The 14345-nt window shown below is 45.4% G+C and overlaps 1 protein-coding gene across 2 annotated transcripts in view; it reads right to left on the reverse strand.

Annotated features, from left to right (window-relative positions):
- Positions 1–14345, reverse strand: part of FAT2 (FAT atypical cadherin 2) — a 234157-nt gene that overhangs the window by 35535 nt on the left and 184277 nt on the right. For both annotated transcript variants that reach the window (XM_069199589.1, XM_069199588.1), the window contains exon 21: positions 2855–3293. In XM_069199589.1, the coding sequence (XP_069055690.1) occupies positions 2855–3293 (439 nt within the window). The remainder of the gene's footprint in view (positions 1–2854; positions 3294–14345) is intronic.

Genomic DNA, 14345 nt, shown 5'->3' on the forward strand with positions numbered 1-14345 from the left:
GTGTGGCTTTAACAAAGAGAGAGGGAAGAGTTGACAACTTGACAGTGAAAGTGTGCCCCCTACCTCTTAATCATCAATAGATTAGGAAGAGAATGCATGTGCCAGCCTGCTCTTTTTTAGGTCGTAGCTTACCAGACAGCACAGCTGTCTGATTGCAAAGGCATACTGGGGACATTCTGATAGCGTCCCTAGGAATGCATCTGCCCATTGCTTACCATTAGCTTTGTGTTTTGTAACTCACATTCACTTTAGTTGTAGGCTGTTCTGCAAGCCTTTGTTGCTCCCATGGAGCATATCCTGTTTACTACCTCTCTGTCTGACTACTTGTATTCTTCCATGAGTGCTCGCTTTCTGGGAACTCTTTTTTCATTTTTCCTTAGGCACTCCATGAGAGTAAGGGCCTGATTTAGAGTTTGGCAGAGGGGTTACTCCGTCACAAACGTGACAGATATCCTGTCCGCCGTATTACAAGTTCCATAGGCCGTAATGGAATTGTACTACAGCAACATTTACAGCCTGATTTAGAGTTTGGCAGACGGGGAATAAGTCTTGTTTGTGACAGAGTAACTCCCTCCGCCAAACTCTAAATCAGGTCCTAAATGTTTTCAGGTGTCTCCCTAGACAGTTCATAAAGCAGTAAACTTGCTGTATTTCCTTGGAAAGGTTTGCGGCCTCCTACCTTTGTGGTTGACTGTTTCTCCTTATCTCTGTCACTACCAGTTAATCCATCTTTCGTGCCTGTGAGGAACAGCGTCCTGTCTACAGGCTTGTTTATTTTGGTCATTGCTCTTTACTAATAGCATAACATAAATATTTATCTTCCTCAATTTCACTCCCATGCCATCAGCTCTGGAGGTAGGGGAGTTGGGGTGCCCAAGCACCCCCAAATTAACCATGCTGGAGTTCAATAGTGAATGAGGAATACACAGGCCTTTTTTGTTTCTATCTTATCACATTTGCTGTACATTCAAAGACAAAGGTCAGATGTTAGACTCTGTCTTCCAAGGAAGGTCTTTACTTTTTTTTTCTCTGACTACAAGGTGAGGGGATTTATGTGACAATCTTGGTGGGTACTAGGGCTTGAAAGGAAAGGCTGTGAGATTTGTTTTCTAGCACACAACACAATTTAAATGCTAGTAAATAAACTGTAGAAATATTTTAGAACATAACACATTTTTTATAGCACTGATGAAGCATATTTGTTTTAATTCTGAAGTGTTGTGAAGAGAAACATTTTAATACACTCAAAACAAATCAGTACCCTAAATGATTTCCACACATTATTGTGTGTCTGATGTATAGTATTATCATTAAAACTGTATATCTGTGCAAATGTAATAGCAGTTTCAAATAAACATATGCTGTCTGCAATGGCTGTGAACTTCCAAACCACAAGCATTGCACTCTACACCACTCCACTCTATGTCATTCTACTTCACTATACATCACTCCATTCTAGAGTACTCGACTCCACTCTATGCCACTCTAAAACCCTCCACTGTATGAGACTGTACAACACTCAATGGCACTCTACTCCACTCTATGACACTCCACTATAAGCCATTTCACTCTACACCACTCCACTCTATGACACTCTAATCCACTACACAACACTCCACTCTGTGCCACTCTACTCTTTGTCACTCCACTATACAACACTCCACTCTACAACACTCTACTTCACTCTATGCCACTCTACTCTGACACTCTACCTCACTCCACTCTACAATACTACTTCACTTTAAGCCGCTCCACTCAACTCCACTCCAACCTATTGCACTCTACACCACTCCATACCACTTAACTCTACAGCACTCTACTCCACTCCACATCACACTCTACCAATCATGCCACTCCACTCCATACCGTTCCATTCCGAATTTGTATCTATGCCGAACAGCAGCCATGCTGGTGTATAACATGGCTAAACATATTGGCAAAGCCAACGTCTCTCACATATGTGAGACCTATTGACAATTTTTTATTGGGTCCTTTTCTCCCTGGTGGAACTGACATCTGAGAGCTGTCTGCAGGTGCTCTGCTACTGGTAGCATTTCATTGCCCTTGTTCAGTGTGAGGTACGGTCACAATCAAAACCACTGGAATTATTCAAAATGGCAGGACCAAATTTTGTGGCAGACTTGACTTAATTACATGGCAAGAAAAGGCAAATTATGCGGCATAATGCACCACATTTTGTGATAGCATTACTTCTTTATTTTGTCACTTTTACACATTTTCTGGGCAAATGTTTAATCTCTTTAGTGCTAGTTCCACACACAAACACAGCAATAAGCAACAGAAAGGTGACCAGTCAACCGTTCCTAAAGGGCCTTCAACTGCTTTGTAATAGGCCTTGCTGAATTTTTAGTAACTTTTGACACCTTTGAGCTAGATATAATATTTTTGTTAAATCTACATATTAGGAGGAGGATTTTGGATTATGTGGCAAATGCAGCAAATACATAAATATGCTGTAAACGCAGTGGCTGCAAAAATCACATATTTCCAGTGGCCTTAGTCATGACTCACTGAAGCAGATGTCCTTATCCTGCCCCATCAAAGTAATAAATAATGTATTACTCTCCAGGCATTTGCATATATGTTAATGCCATGATGCAACAGTACATGTAGTAGTTATTTACAAAGGTATTCAATTATTAGATGAATTGTTTTCCTTTTAAGAGCTAACATACACATATCAGACCAAATCTGCAGACCCAACACCAAGTCTTGCCTCTGTCTCTCTGTGCCACTCAAAAGATATTAGGGAATTCACATTTCAAATTAATAAACATAAAAAGCAGCTGCCTAAAATTGCAGAAGTCACTTGTTTTTGACACACAGAACATACCTCCTCCGTGAATCTCAGCACAAATGCCGCCATGTTGGCAAGGATCGCTCACACAGGAACCTTCATGGGCACAGCATGGCTTGATGCCCACCTCCTCCACAATGCCACCAGTTTTCTTCTTTGCACCAAGCACAATATCTTCCCCATCAATACTGACATCATTAAGGCAACCTCTGAATGCCTGGGAGACCCTCCTGGGCTGCTGCTGGAGAAGGCCCCCGATAATCAGCTCTGGCCCATAGTGTGAGACTTTGCACGATTCGATGAGGCGTCTGAAGGTCACACTGCCTGAGCCATCAATAAGTAGACGGAAGGATGAATGCTCCACCTCCAGTAACACCGAGTGCCACCTTCCATCACTTACAACAGGCAGATGGAGTAGTGCCTCACTGACATTGTCTTGGCATCTGAACCTGAAGTTAGGGATGCCATTGACCAGCTGTGAAGTAGGAAGGTACACATATTAGATGCAACTAGTTACATAGAGTTATCAGCATGCCCTATTGGGCCGTGCTCTTCTTCTCTTCACGTACCTCTAGTATAAAACCCAGGAAAATATTAGATGCACGAACATGCATGAGACAATTAGAAGCATTAAGAAACATATTCTGACATCAAGTACAAGCTGAAATATAAATGTATTATATTCAGATGGCAATTTGGATTAAACTCAAGCCAGAACTTATTTCGTCAAGTACAGGAATGGACTTTTTCAAGGCTAATTAGTATTGGATAGTTTAGATTTCTTTCTCTGAATTGTGATAAGTATGTAGAGGTTCGAAAAGGTCTGAAACACTTGATTTGTGCACCTGAGTTGACAGGGTGCGAAAGAGCATATGCACTCTGGTATTTAAGCTCTAAGTTAGACTAATGTGTTGAAAACTATTCATACGTATAATTACTAGTTTAAGGTGTGTGCAGAAGTGATTACTGTTGTCATTGTAACCTGTATACTAGCAATATCTGTTTGATGTTATGTTCTAGTGTTTTCCCCACAGACTCCCAACATAGACTAAGCAGTACATGTACATGGTTTAAAGTAGAATAACATTTTAGTTAGGAGCCAGAACTACTCTCTACATCCATCACAGGGCAAGTTTGCTTTCTCTGTGTGCTTAGGAATGGCACAATAATGTTCAGCCCTCCTGGCAAGATAGCACTTGGCTGGCTGTGAGCTTACCATCCACTAAGAATAAAAGGGAGTGTAGTAAAATGGCTCTGTGTTGCAGTTTCCCCCCTACTTCTTGCATGATATTGATGCTGACTTGACTGAGAAGTGTGCTGGGACGCTGCTAACTAGGCCCCAGCACCAGTGTTCTTTCACAAAAAAGGCACCATTGTTTCCACAATTGGCACACCCCTGGCACACAGATAGGTCCCTTGGTACCAACGGCCCTGTGACCAGGGAAGGTCCCTAAGGGTTGCATCATTTGTTGTGCCACCCTAAGGGACCCTCACCTAAACACATACACACTGCCATTGCAGATTGTGTGTGTTGGTGGGGAGAAAAAGGCAAAGTCAACATGGCCTCCCCCTCAGGATGCCATGCACACAAAAAACTGCCTTTGGCATAGGCAAGTCACCCCTCTAGCAGGCCTTACAGCCCTAAGGCAGGGTGCACTATACTACAGGTGAGGGCATAGCTGCTGGAGCAATATGCCCCTACAGTGGCTAAGTCTATTCTTAAACATTGTAAGTACAGTATGGCCATATTAAGTATATGGTCTGGGAGTTTGTCAAAACGTACTCCACAGCTCCATAATGGCTACACTGAATACTGAAAAGTTTGGTATCAAACTTCTCAGAATAATAAACCCACACTGATTCCAGTGCCGGATTTATTAGAAAATGCACACAGAGGGCATCTTAGAGATGCCCCCTGTATTTTACCTAATCCTTCAGTGCAGGACTGACTAGTCTGTGCCAGCCTGCCACTGAGACGAGTTTCTGACCCCATGGGGTGAGAGCCTTTGTACTCTCTGCGGCCAGAAACAAAGCCTGCCCTTTGTGGAGGTGCTTCACGCCTCCCCCCTGCAGGAACTGTAACACCTAGCAGTGAGCCTCAAAGGCTCAGGCTTCGTGTTACAATGCCCCAGGGCACTCCAGCTAGTGGAGATGCTCGCCCCCTTGAGACACCACCCACTTTTGGCAGCAAGTCCAGGGTGAGATAATGAGAAAAACAAGGAGGAGTCACCCACCAGTCACGACAGCCCCTAAGGTGCCCTGAGCTGAGGTGACCCCTGCCTTTAGAAATCCTCCATCTGGAGTTTGGAGGATTCCCCCAATAGGAATAGGGATGTGCCTCCCTCCCCTCATGGAGGAGGCACAAAGAGGGTGTCGCCACTCTCAAGGACAGTAGCCATTGGCTACTGCCCCACTGACCTAAACACACCCCTACATTTAGTATTTAGGGGTGACCCTGAACCCAGGAAATCAAATACTTACAACCTGAAGAAAGAAGAAGGACTGCTGACCTGAAATCCCGGCAGAGACGATGGAGACGACAACTGACTTGGCCCCAGCCCTACTGACCTGTCTCCAGACTCAAAGAACCTGCACAGCGACGCATCCAACAGGGACCAGTGACCTCTGAGGACTCAGAGGACTGCCCTGAACATAAAGGACCAGGAAACTCCTGAGAACAGCGGCACTGTTCAAAACCTGCAACAACTTTGCAACAAAGAAACAACTTTCAAAGAACTGTCTCTTCCTGCCGGAAGCATGAGACTTCACACTCTGCACCCGCCGCCCCCGGCTCGAGTTCAGGAGAACCAACCCTGCAGAGAGAACTCCCATGCAACTATGACGACGTGGGTACCCTGAGCGACCCCCCTGAATGCCCTACAGCGACGCTTGAAGAAAGGATCCAGAGGCTCCCCCTGAAAGCGACTGCCTGGTAACAAAGAACCCAACGCCTGGACCAAGCAGTGCACCCGCAGCCCCCAGGACTGAGAGGAACCACCTACCAGCGCAGGAGTGACCAGCCAGTGGCCCTCATCCTAGCCCAATCCGTGGCTGGCCCGAGAAGCCCACCTGTGCCCTGCCTGCATCACCTAAGGGACCCCCGGGTCCCTCCATTGCTTTCAATAGCAAATCCAACGCCTACTTTGCCTACTGCACCCGGCCGCCCCTGTGCCGCTGAGGGTGTGTTTTGTGGGCTTGTGTGCATCCCCCTCAGTGCTCTACAAAACCCCCCTGGTCTGCTCCCCGAGGACACAGGTACTTACCTGTAAGCAGACTAGGACCGGAGCACCCCTGTTCTTCATAGGCGCCTATGTGTTTTGGGCCCTCCTTTGACCTCTGCACCTGACCGGCCCTGTGTTGCTGGTGCTGTGGCTTTAGGGTTGCCTTGAACCCCCAACAGTGGGCTGCCTATGCCCTGGAGACTGACTGTGTAAATGCTTTACTTACCTGAGAAACTTAACCAAACTTACCTCCCGAAGGAACTGTTGATTTTTGCAGTGTTGACTTTTAAAATTGCTTATTGCCATTTTAACCAAAACTCTGTGTACTACTACTTTAAATCTAAGTTCTATACTTACCTGTGTGAAGTACCTTGCATTTGTATGTACTTACCTCAAATCTTGAATCTTGTGGTTCTAAAATAAATTAAGAAAATATATTTTTCTATATAAAAACTATTGGCCTGGAGTTAAGTCTTTGAGTGTGTGTTCTTCATTTATTGCATGTGTGTGTACAAAAAATGCTTAACACTACCCTCTGATAAGCCTACTGCTCGACCACACTACCACAAAATAGAGCATTAGTATTATCTAATTTTGCCACTATCAACCTCTAAGGGGAACCCTTGGACTCTGTGCACACTATCTTGAGATAGTATAAACAAAGCCAACTTCCTACAGGGAGTTTTTGAGACCTTTATTTTTGTTATTTGTTGTCACCTTGTATTGAGCCTTAATTGAAATGGCCATTAGTGATTGCTGTACCGATGATGGGTAGCTTGTGTGGGAGCCAAACTCCAATGTTCTACTGCAACCCAATATTTTGATCACCCCAAATTTTATCTCATGTGCTCGGCTCCTGCATACACCTGATCTTGGGATAAGAGTCACCATGAATTACATCCATTTTAATAAAAAAGATTGCCTCACAAAAATGTGGCACAACTTAGCCATGTTAATAAACACACTTCTACATACTTAAAGGAAAATGTAGTAAATACCCCTCTCTGCTCTGACAAACCTGTAATAATGGCTTTAGTGATGAGTTTCTCTGGCATAATGGTGGTCTTCCATGCATAATGGTGGTGCCCATATATTGAGGACTTTCTCAGCATCCTTAGCATTATTGTGGCAATCCATCACATAATGATAACCATGCGAGGTGTACTGATGATTATTCACTGACATATTTGTGGTGATTATTCGAGTAATGGTAGTACTGTCATACTGTGGTCAAGGAGGCCGGAATATTGTATACTTTCTTGGCATAATGAGAGAATCCCTATTTAGTGATGGTTATCCCTGGCATGGCCCAAGTATAAGGTGGCCACTGTTAGCATTTAGTGGCCATCAGTGGCTTCTGAAGGGAATCCCTGGAATAAGGCAGGATATCCCTGAGATCTGGTGGCTACCACTGACTTATTGTAGGCAACCCCAGTATGTGATTGTGATACCTGTGCATGTGAGGCATACTTTGTCCTTATGGAACAGTAGCAAATGTGATTTGGCCCTCTCAGAACTACTCTGGGCAGCCTTTATCTATACCGATATAGCATTTTATATTGTTAGTTGATTTGTTGCCTGAAGTCTATGCTTGTATAGTTGGTATGACCTCAAGGATATGCTTACTGTCTGAAAGCTGTAGGGTTTATATGCAACCTAGGAAATAACTTGAGGGGCTGAGACCAAGATTTGTTTCCCTGTACGTATAACTCTGACATTGCGAGCTCTGTATATCTTTTTAATTTTAAAACTCTGCATCATTCTACATAGATTCACATTCGAATTCACAACTCAGAATCTAAATGAAAAAGGCAAGATAAAAAGTAAAAGGAAGATGAAAGAAGAGATATGAAGCTATGTTATTTAATTGCTTTAAAACTTAATTTATTTACACAGTTTTATGCACATTTTGCTGAAACAAACTATTTTGCTGGAATGTTTTGAAAGCTTTTGTGTGAAGTGAAGGTTACAAACAGCTATGTGGAGGTTTGGACGTGCTTGGCATGCCATGAAAAAACATTGCAATATGTCATGATTACTCCTTGGGGAAACAGTGCAGGAACCCTGAGATAGGGCAGAACCTATTTAGAACATTCTTGGCCTGCATTGACTTCACACTAAATGAACTCTGTTCATCCAAATACGACATTTTATTGCTATATTTAACTTCACTCTCTAAGGTAACTACCTCACCCATTTGTATTATCGTCCAACCACACTGACCTTGAGGAGAGGGACAGTGGCGTAACAAAGTCCCCCACAACCTCCTCGGTGGGGGTGAGGGGGCAGCTCCGGACCAGGAGGACACATTACCCAGGCCTTAGAGCTCCTGATTGAGTCCAGAGGGGGGTCCCATCATGTACTTTGCAGGGGGTCCCCCCTCAAGTTTTGCTACGTCACTGGAGAGGAGGTTACCACAAATACTTCCTCGGGCACCTTTAGAACTCACTATAAAACTATGGCTTTTTGTCCAATTCACTGAATATATTTGCTGTAAGATACGTTACATTGGCCATTTGCTCCCCTTTATGGAGGGTGTGATCACCTTTCTCGCTCACTCTGCAAATCAACAGTCACTTACAATCCATCAAATTCAAAGTTCAACAAAGCCATCACTAGTATGCCACATTAGGTTAAGTAAATGCTGTTCTGCAGGAAGTTGCCCAAGTTGACTGTGTGGGGGTCTGGTTGTCGTAAGAGGAGAGTGGCATATGCGTATGCCTACTTAGAGCCCATTGGGGAAAAATGGTTAGGCTAGCCAAGGGACCAATCTGAATGGAGCCAAACTCCAGGCAAGAGCTGCTTGGGGAATGTCTCCGCACCACAGGCTGTGATGGTGGATGAAATATATGTTCCTAAGAGGAATGTGGGAGACAAAGATTGGCTAAAGCAGGAGGTACCTGGGAAGTGAATTGGCTGTTTTGCTTCTGGATGCCTGGTGGTGTTGAATGAGACAATATCTGAGTGGATGCAGCAAAGACATTTTTGTCTGATACTTTGGAAGTGTGTCTTAAATCCAAGTAAATAAGTCCAGATCATCCTTTTTTTCTGTCCTTCTTACCTTTCATTACCGTCAGCAGTGAAGTTAGAGATTGGAGGGCGAAAACCCAGTGACCCAATCAAGGGCAGTATAGGGACCCTTCACCTAACATGACATTCTCTTTGGCCTCTCTAGCCTCTTCCTTCCACATAAACCTAGCCTAAGCCCTGGATTCGGCAGAGAAGGCAACTGGGGTGACCTTTCAAGAGAAGAGAGGGAACACGGCCTTTGGTTTAAGGCTCAAGCAGGGCCCCATCTAGATTTTAAATATAAATCTCTGCTGTGGACACTAGGTGAATAAACAGGCGGAAGGCTGGGAGAAAAGGGATTGTTGCGGGGAAGACAGAGCAAAAGAGAATCCTGCAAAAATCTGGATTCTTTTGCAAACAACCAAGGACTAAAGCCAGATCTGTTCAGAGACACTGTAACTCAACACCTGTCAGCTGTGCCAGGTGCTGGCAAAGAAACAATTGAATCATTGAAATACCCGGATCCAGCTACAGCACGGCTTGTATGTATTGTGTGGAGGTGTGGAGCCTTGCCTGTAGTAGAAGTGGCCCAACTCTGACAACTACTGTAAGGAAAAAAAGAAATGTTCTTGAAGGCAAAACCAGGAAGGAACACTCTGTGGGCTTCATAGACTATGCATTGCAGGAGAGCTATGTGCACTGGAAACAGGAGAGAACATCCGACAACATCTGTACTCCATTCTCACACGCCTACATCAGGCGGGACCAGCGAGGAGGCACACTTTGGCTTCATTGTGGCAGCAATTCTACAGTCAATATGAAGACTAAGGGGGTCATTACAACCCTGGGGGTACAAGACCGCCAGGGCTGTAATGATGGAAGCACCACCAACAGGCTGGCGGTGCTCCCCAGGTCATTACGACCGTGGCGGAAGCACTGCGGTCGCACCACCGGGGCTGGCGGTTTCCCACCACAATGGCCCCGGCGGCAGTAATCCGCAGCGCTGCCCAGGGGATTACGAGTCCCCCTACCGCCAGCCTTTTCCTGGCGGTTTGAACCGCCAGGAAAAGGCTGGCGGTTCGGGGAGTCGCAGGGGCCCCCCTGACAGGGCCCGTGCAGCTTTTCACTGTCTGCATAGCAGACAGTGAAAAGTGCGACAGGTGCAACTGCACCAGTCGCACGGCCGCAACACCGCCGGCTCCATTTGGAGCCGGCTCCTGTGTTGCGGCCGAGATCCCTGCTGGGACGGCGGGCGGAAACTAGCTTTATGCCCGCCGGCCCAGTGGGGATCTCCAAATGGCCGCGGCGGGGGTGTGGCCACATTGGCGGCCGCCCGGCGGTCTGATCTTGGCGGTCGTAATGAGGGCCTAAATGTTTTCCTTTGCTCCCAGTTACTTATTTATTAAGGGAGTTTTGTATTGAGCCATCCCGTCTTCCTTCTCAGGATAGTGGGATAGGATGTGGGGTGAAGGAGGGATAATAGGTGATAGCATTCAATTTAGCCTTAGTTGCCCCTAGAATGATGAAACACCAAATCGGATGAAACTGCAATGCTGAGGGCAAATTTTGAAATTGACTGTCTAGTTATCCAAGGCCGTAGACAACCAGGAACTCTTAGGGATCTTAAAAATCACATTCAAGTCTGAAATGATTACTGGAGTGATATCCTGAGGGAGGAGCTTTATGTTTGAAAGTATTTAGCTAGGTAGGTAGTTAGTATGTCCAGGGAGGTTGATATTAGGCATTAACTTGCAGGTAGCAGGCAAGATTTGTCATAAGAGATACCCAAGGACCGTCTCATTGCAAAGGAATTATTAGCCAATCCAGCATCTTCTGTGTGGCTGTCAAGAGCTCTGAATAACCCAGCCAGAGGATGAGCCACTTTGTGTGTGTTTGTACTCTTTGTTGTCGGCAGATTTTAGGGTTGGGAGCCCTGTGCTGATGGCTTTGAAGTAGTCCAGTTGTGAAGTTACTACTGCTAGGGCCAAAGGGATCAGGTTGAGAAGGTTCATAAAAAGGATGATTCTTCACATTAGAAGCAAGTGAAGGAAGATACTCCGAAAGCCTACATTGTCTTTGGGATGAAGGCAAATTTGGACTCAAACATCATTCATAGGTTTTATTGTGCTTTATGGGAGGGTGGTAAGAACATCCATCCCACAGGGGTTGGAAAATTAAAGCAGAAGCCAGACGATGAACAGGATTTGGAAATTGAATTTTTCAGCAGAATATTATTCAATACACTCAGCTTTGATGAGCCACTTTTTTTGCTCCCCCCTCACCGCCCTACCCACACCATGTGTGCGCCGTATCCACAGTACAGCGCAACATGGCGCACGTTAGGATAATAGAATCAAAAATTTTTATGCTTTTGTGGCGTTTGCAGGATTTGCTCCGAAAATTACAGTGCTAATACTGCAAAGTCAAGAGAGGCCTATTGAAAACATTGGGAGTGTCACTTTAATGCCTGCCTTAGTCAAGCGTTAACAATGACGCTAAAAATGGTGCAATGAAAGCTTGTAAATTTCACGATGACATTTTTTTGTGCCTCACTACGCAGGAACGCCCCCCTACAAAGTGCCGCAATGCATCCTTAAAGCCACATTAGCATAAAAAAAAATACGTCAGTGTGGCACAAGGAGGCGCAAGAGGCTTGTTAATATGCGCCTAGGTTTGCACTAGATTGTCGGACTGTGTCAAACCAGTTAAGAAAGGAAGCTAGAATGCAGGTCAGCACGCTGCTGCCTGCAAGCTGTTTGAGAAATGTCTGAGGCCCAAGAGGCCTATTTGGAATGAATGTGCTGAGAAGTTTAAACTTTTTTAAAATCTGAATCGCGTTAAGTGCAGAGTTGGATACTTGGGCCCATATTTATACATTCTTAGCGCCGCATTTGCATAATTTGTTTACGCAAAAATGGTGCAAACTTGCAAAATACAGTTGTATTTTGTAAGTTTGCGCCGTTTTCGCGTCAAAAAGCGACGCAAATGCGGCGTTAAAAAAGTATAAATATGGGCCTTGGTTCATCTGAAAGTTCAACAGTAAGCTGAGAGATTTGGCTTGTGAAGGACTTCCAATCTTGACTGAATTCTTATTCTTTCCAGTTCCTTAATTCTTTTCTCATTTTCTTCTTCTTACCTTTCTCTCTCTTTGCTTTTCGTGGAATCCAAGACCAAATCACACCCCATCACATACATCTTGTCTGAATCACCACACAACATTTGCTCACAGAATGCCTGAATGGGCCATTTTTCAACAAAAAAATGTCTGTAGGTAAACCTCTAAACTCTCCTTAAGACATGTTTCTGAAAACAGTCATGTTTAGTCAATGCACTTGGCATGGCAGACCGCTATAATGCCAACCGCCTTAGGGAAAGACATTTTCCTTATGAAGCTGTCTGTCAGCCCTGCAATTTCCAGCATCAAACCCGTGGGTGCACTTGGATGCCCCCGGCAGCCTGTGTAGGATGGGAAGACGCCAAACCTTAATCCCTGCCACTGCGAATGCCACTGTATACACACAGCCGGGTAATGTAAAATATGTCTTGTAGTCTTATTGTTCATCCAGATGACTGTGTTAGTATGGCACCATGGCACTGTGGATGCTGTGCATTTAGCATGCTCCCAGCACGTGCTCGGTGTGGTGGCTTAGTGGACTAATATGTGAGCTCCACGAATCTATTTGACCTCATGCTCACAGGTTTGAATGCCTGTGGATCCAGTCTGTCTCTCAACGGTCTGAGGTTGCAAAAACAAACACCATTGACTTGGGCAACAATTAACATATGTTTTTTCAGTGCCAAGATACTTTTCAGGATGAACGTGTGCTTTACAGATACATATGTTATGTCATTAATGTAATCTATTTTTTCAGCTAAAGGAAGCCAGGGATTAGTGGGGAAGAAAGCATGGGTGTTGATCACAGGCTATAACACAGCCTAATATCAGCAGGGCGCCAGCCCTGGGACTTTTGATACAGCAGGAATATTGGACATTCGCCCTATTACATTAAGGGTGGCTCACTCCAGCTCACAATGTGGCCCCGGGCTCCAGTGGCGATGGGACTTCCGTGATAATCTAAAGGTGGATGGCCTCACCGCGGAGTATAAAGGTAGGAATGGAACCCAAGACCTGAAAGGCTAAAGGGGGCATCCCTTTACATGGAGAACATGATACTTATTTAGGACAAAACAGTTAGGGGGTCATTCTGACCCTGGCGGTAAATACCGCCAGGGCGGAGTTTGGCGGTAGTACCGCCAACAGGCTGGCGGTGCTCCGCCGGGCATTCTGACCGCGGCGGTACAGCCGCGGCCAGAAGCGGAAAGCCGGCGGTGTACCGCCGACTTTCAGCTGCCCATGGGAATCCGCCATGGCGGCGCAGCTTGCTGCGCCGCCATGGGGATTCTGACACCCCATACTGCCATCCTGTTCCTGGCGGTTCGCCCGCCAGGAACAGGATGGCGGTATGGGGTGTCGTGGGGCCCCTGGGGGCCCCTGCAGTGCCCATGCCAATGGCATGGGCACTGCAGGGGCCCCCGTAAGAGGGCCCCACAAAGAATTTCAGTGTCTGCTTTGCAGACACTGAAATTCGCGACGGGTGCAACTGCACCCGTCGCACCTTCCCACTCCGCCGGCTCCATTCTGAGCCGGCTTCCTCGTGGGAAGGGTGTTTCCCGCTGGGCTGGCGGGCGGACTTTCGGCGGTCGCCCTCCAAGCTTAGAATCAGGGCCTTAATGTATTAATCTTCCTCTAAGCCCAAACCTTAAGAACGAGTTGCCTATCTATTTAAGATTGCACGTCTTGCTCTGGAAGAGGCATGGAAAGGGTGAAATGTCTTTACTCCCTCCCTCCCCTGCAAAATTTACTTTTACTCAATACCTTGTCTGCTTACATTTAAACATTTTTTTTTAATGTCGCATTGAAATTAATTTATTTACCTCTATAATGTTGACCTCATGTCAGTTGCCTTCTCTTGCTTTCATAACACGACCATACATCTTGACAAGTCCTTTATATACGTCTGTGTATACACCAGCATGGATTCACTGGCTTAACTTAAGTGCTCCACTGCCACTCTGGGTCAAGATTTTGCCATTTAGTGCCTTGTATACTTAATCCTAGCATAATATCTGGGATATGTATTAACCTGTACCAATGGTTGAAACATGTTTATCCTGTCAAAAGTTTGAGGATAGTTGTTCCCAGTATTGCAGCTGTGGATAATTTTATTGTTAGTGTTAGCTGCAACATATTTATCTTGGTGCTGTTTCTGAAATGCATTTTCTGCTGGTTTTTTTTT

This window comes from Pleurodeles waltl, chromosome 7, assembly GCF_031143425.1.
Source record: "Pleurodeles waltl isolate 20211129_DDA chromosome 7, aPleWal1.hap1.20221129, whole genome shotgun sequence".
NCBI classification, from domain to species: domain Eukaryota; kingdom Metazoa; phylum Chordata; class Amphibia; order Caudata; family Salamandridae; genus Pleurodeles; species Pleurodeles waltl.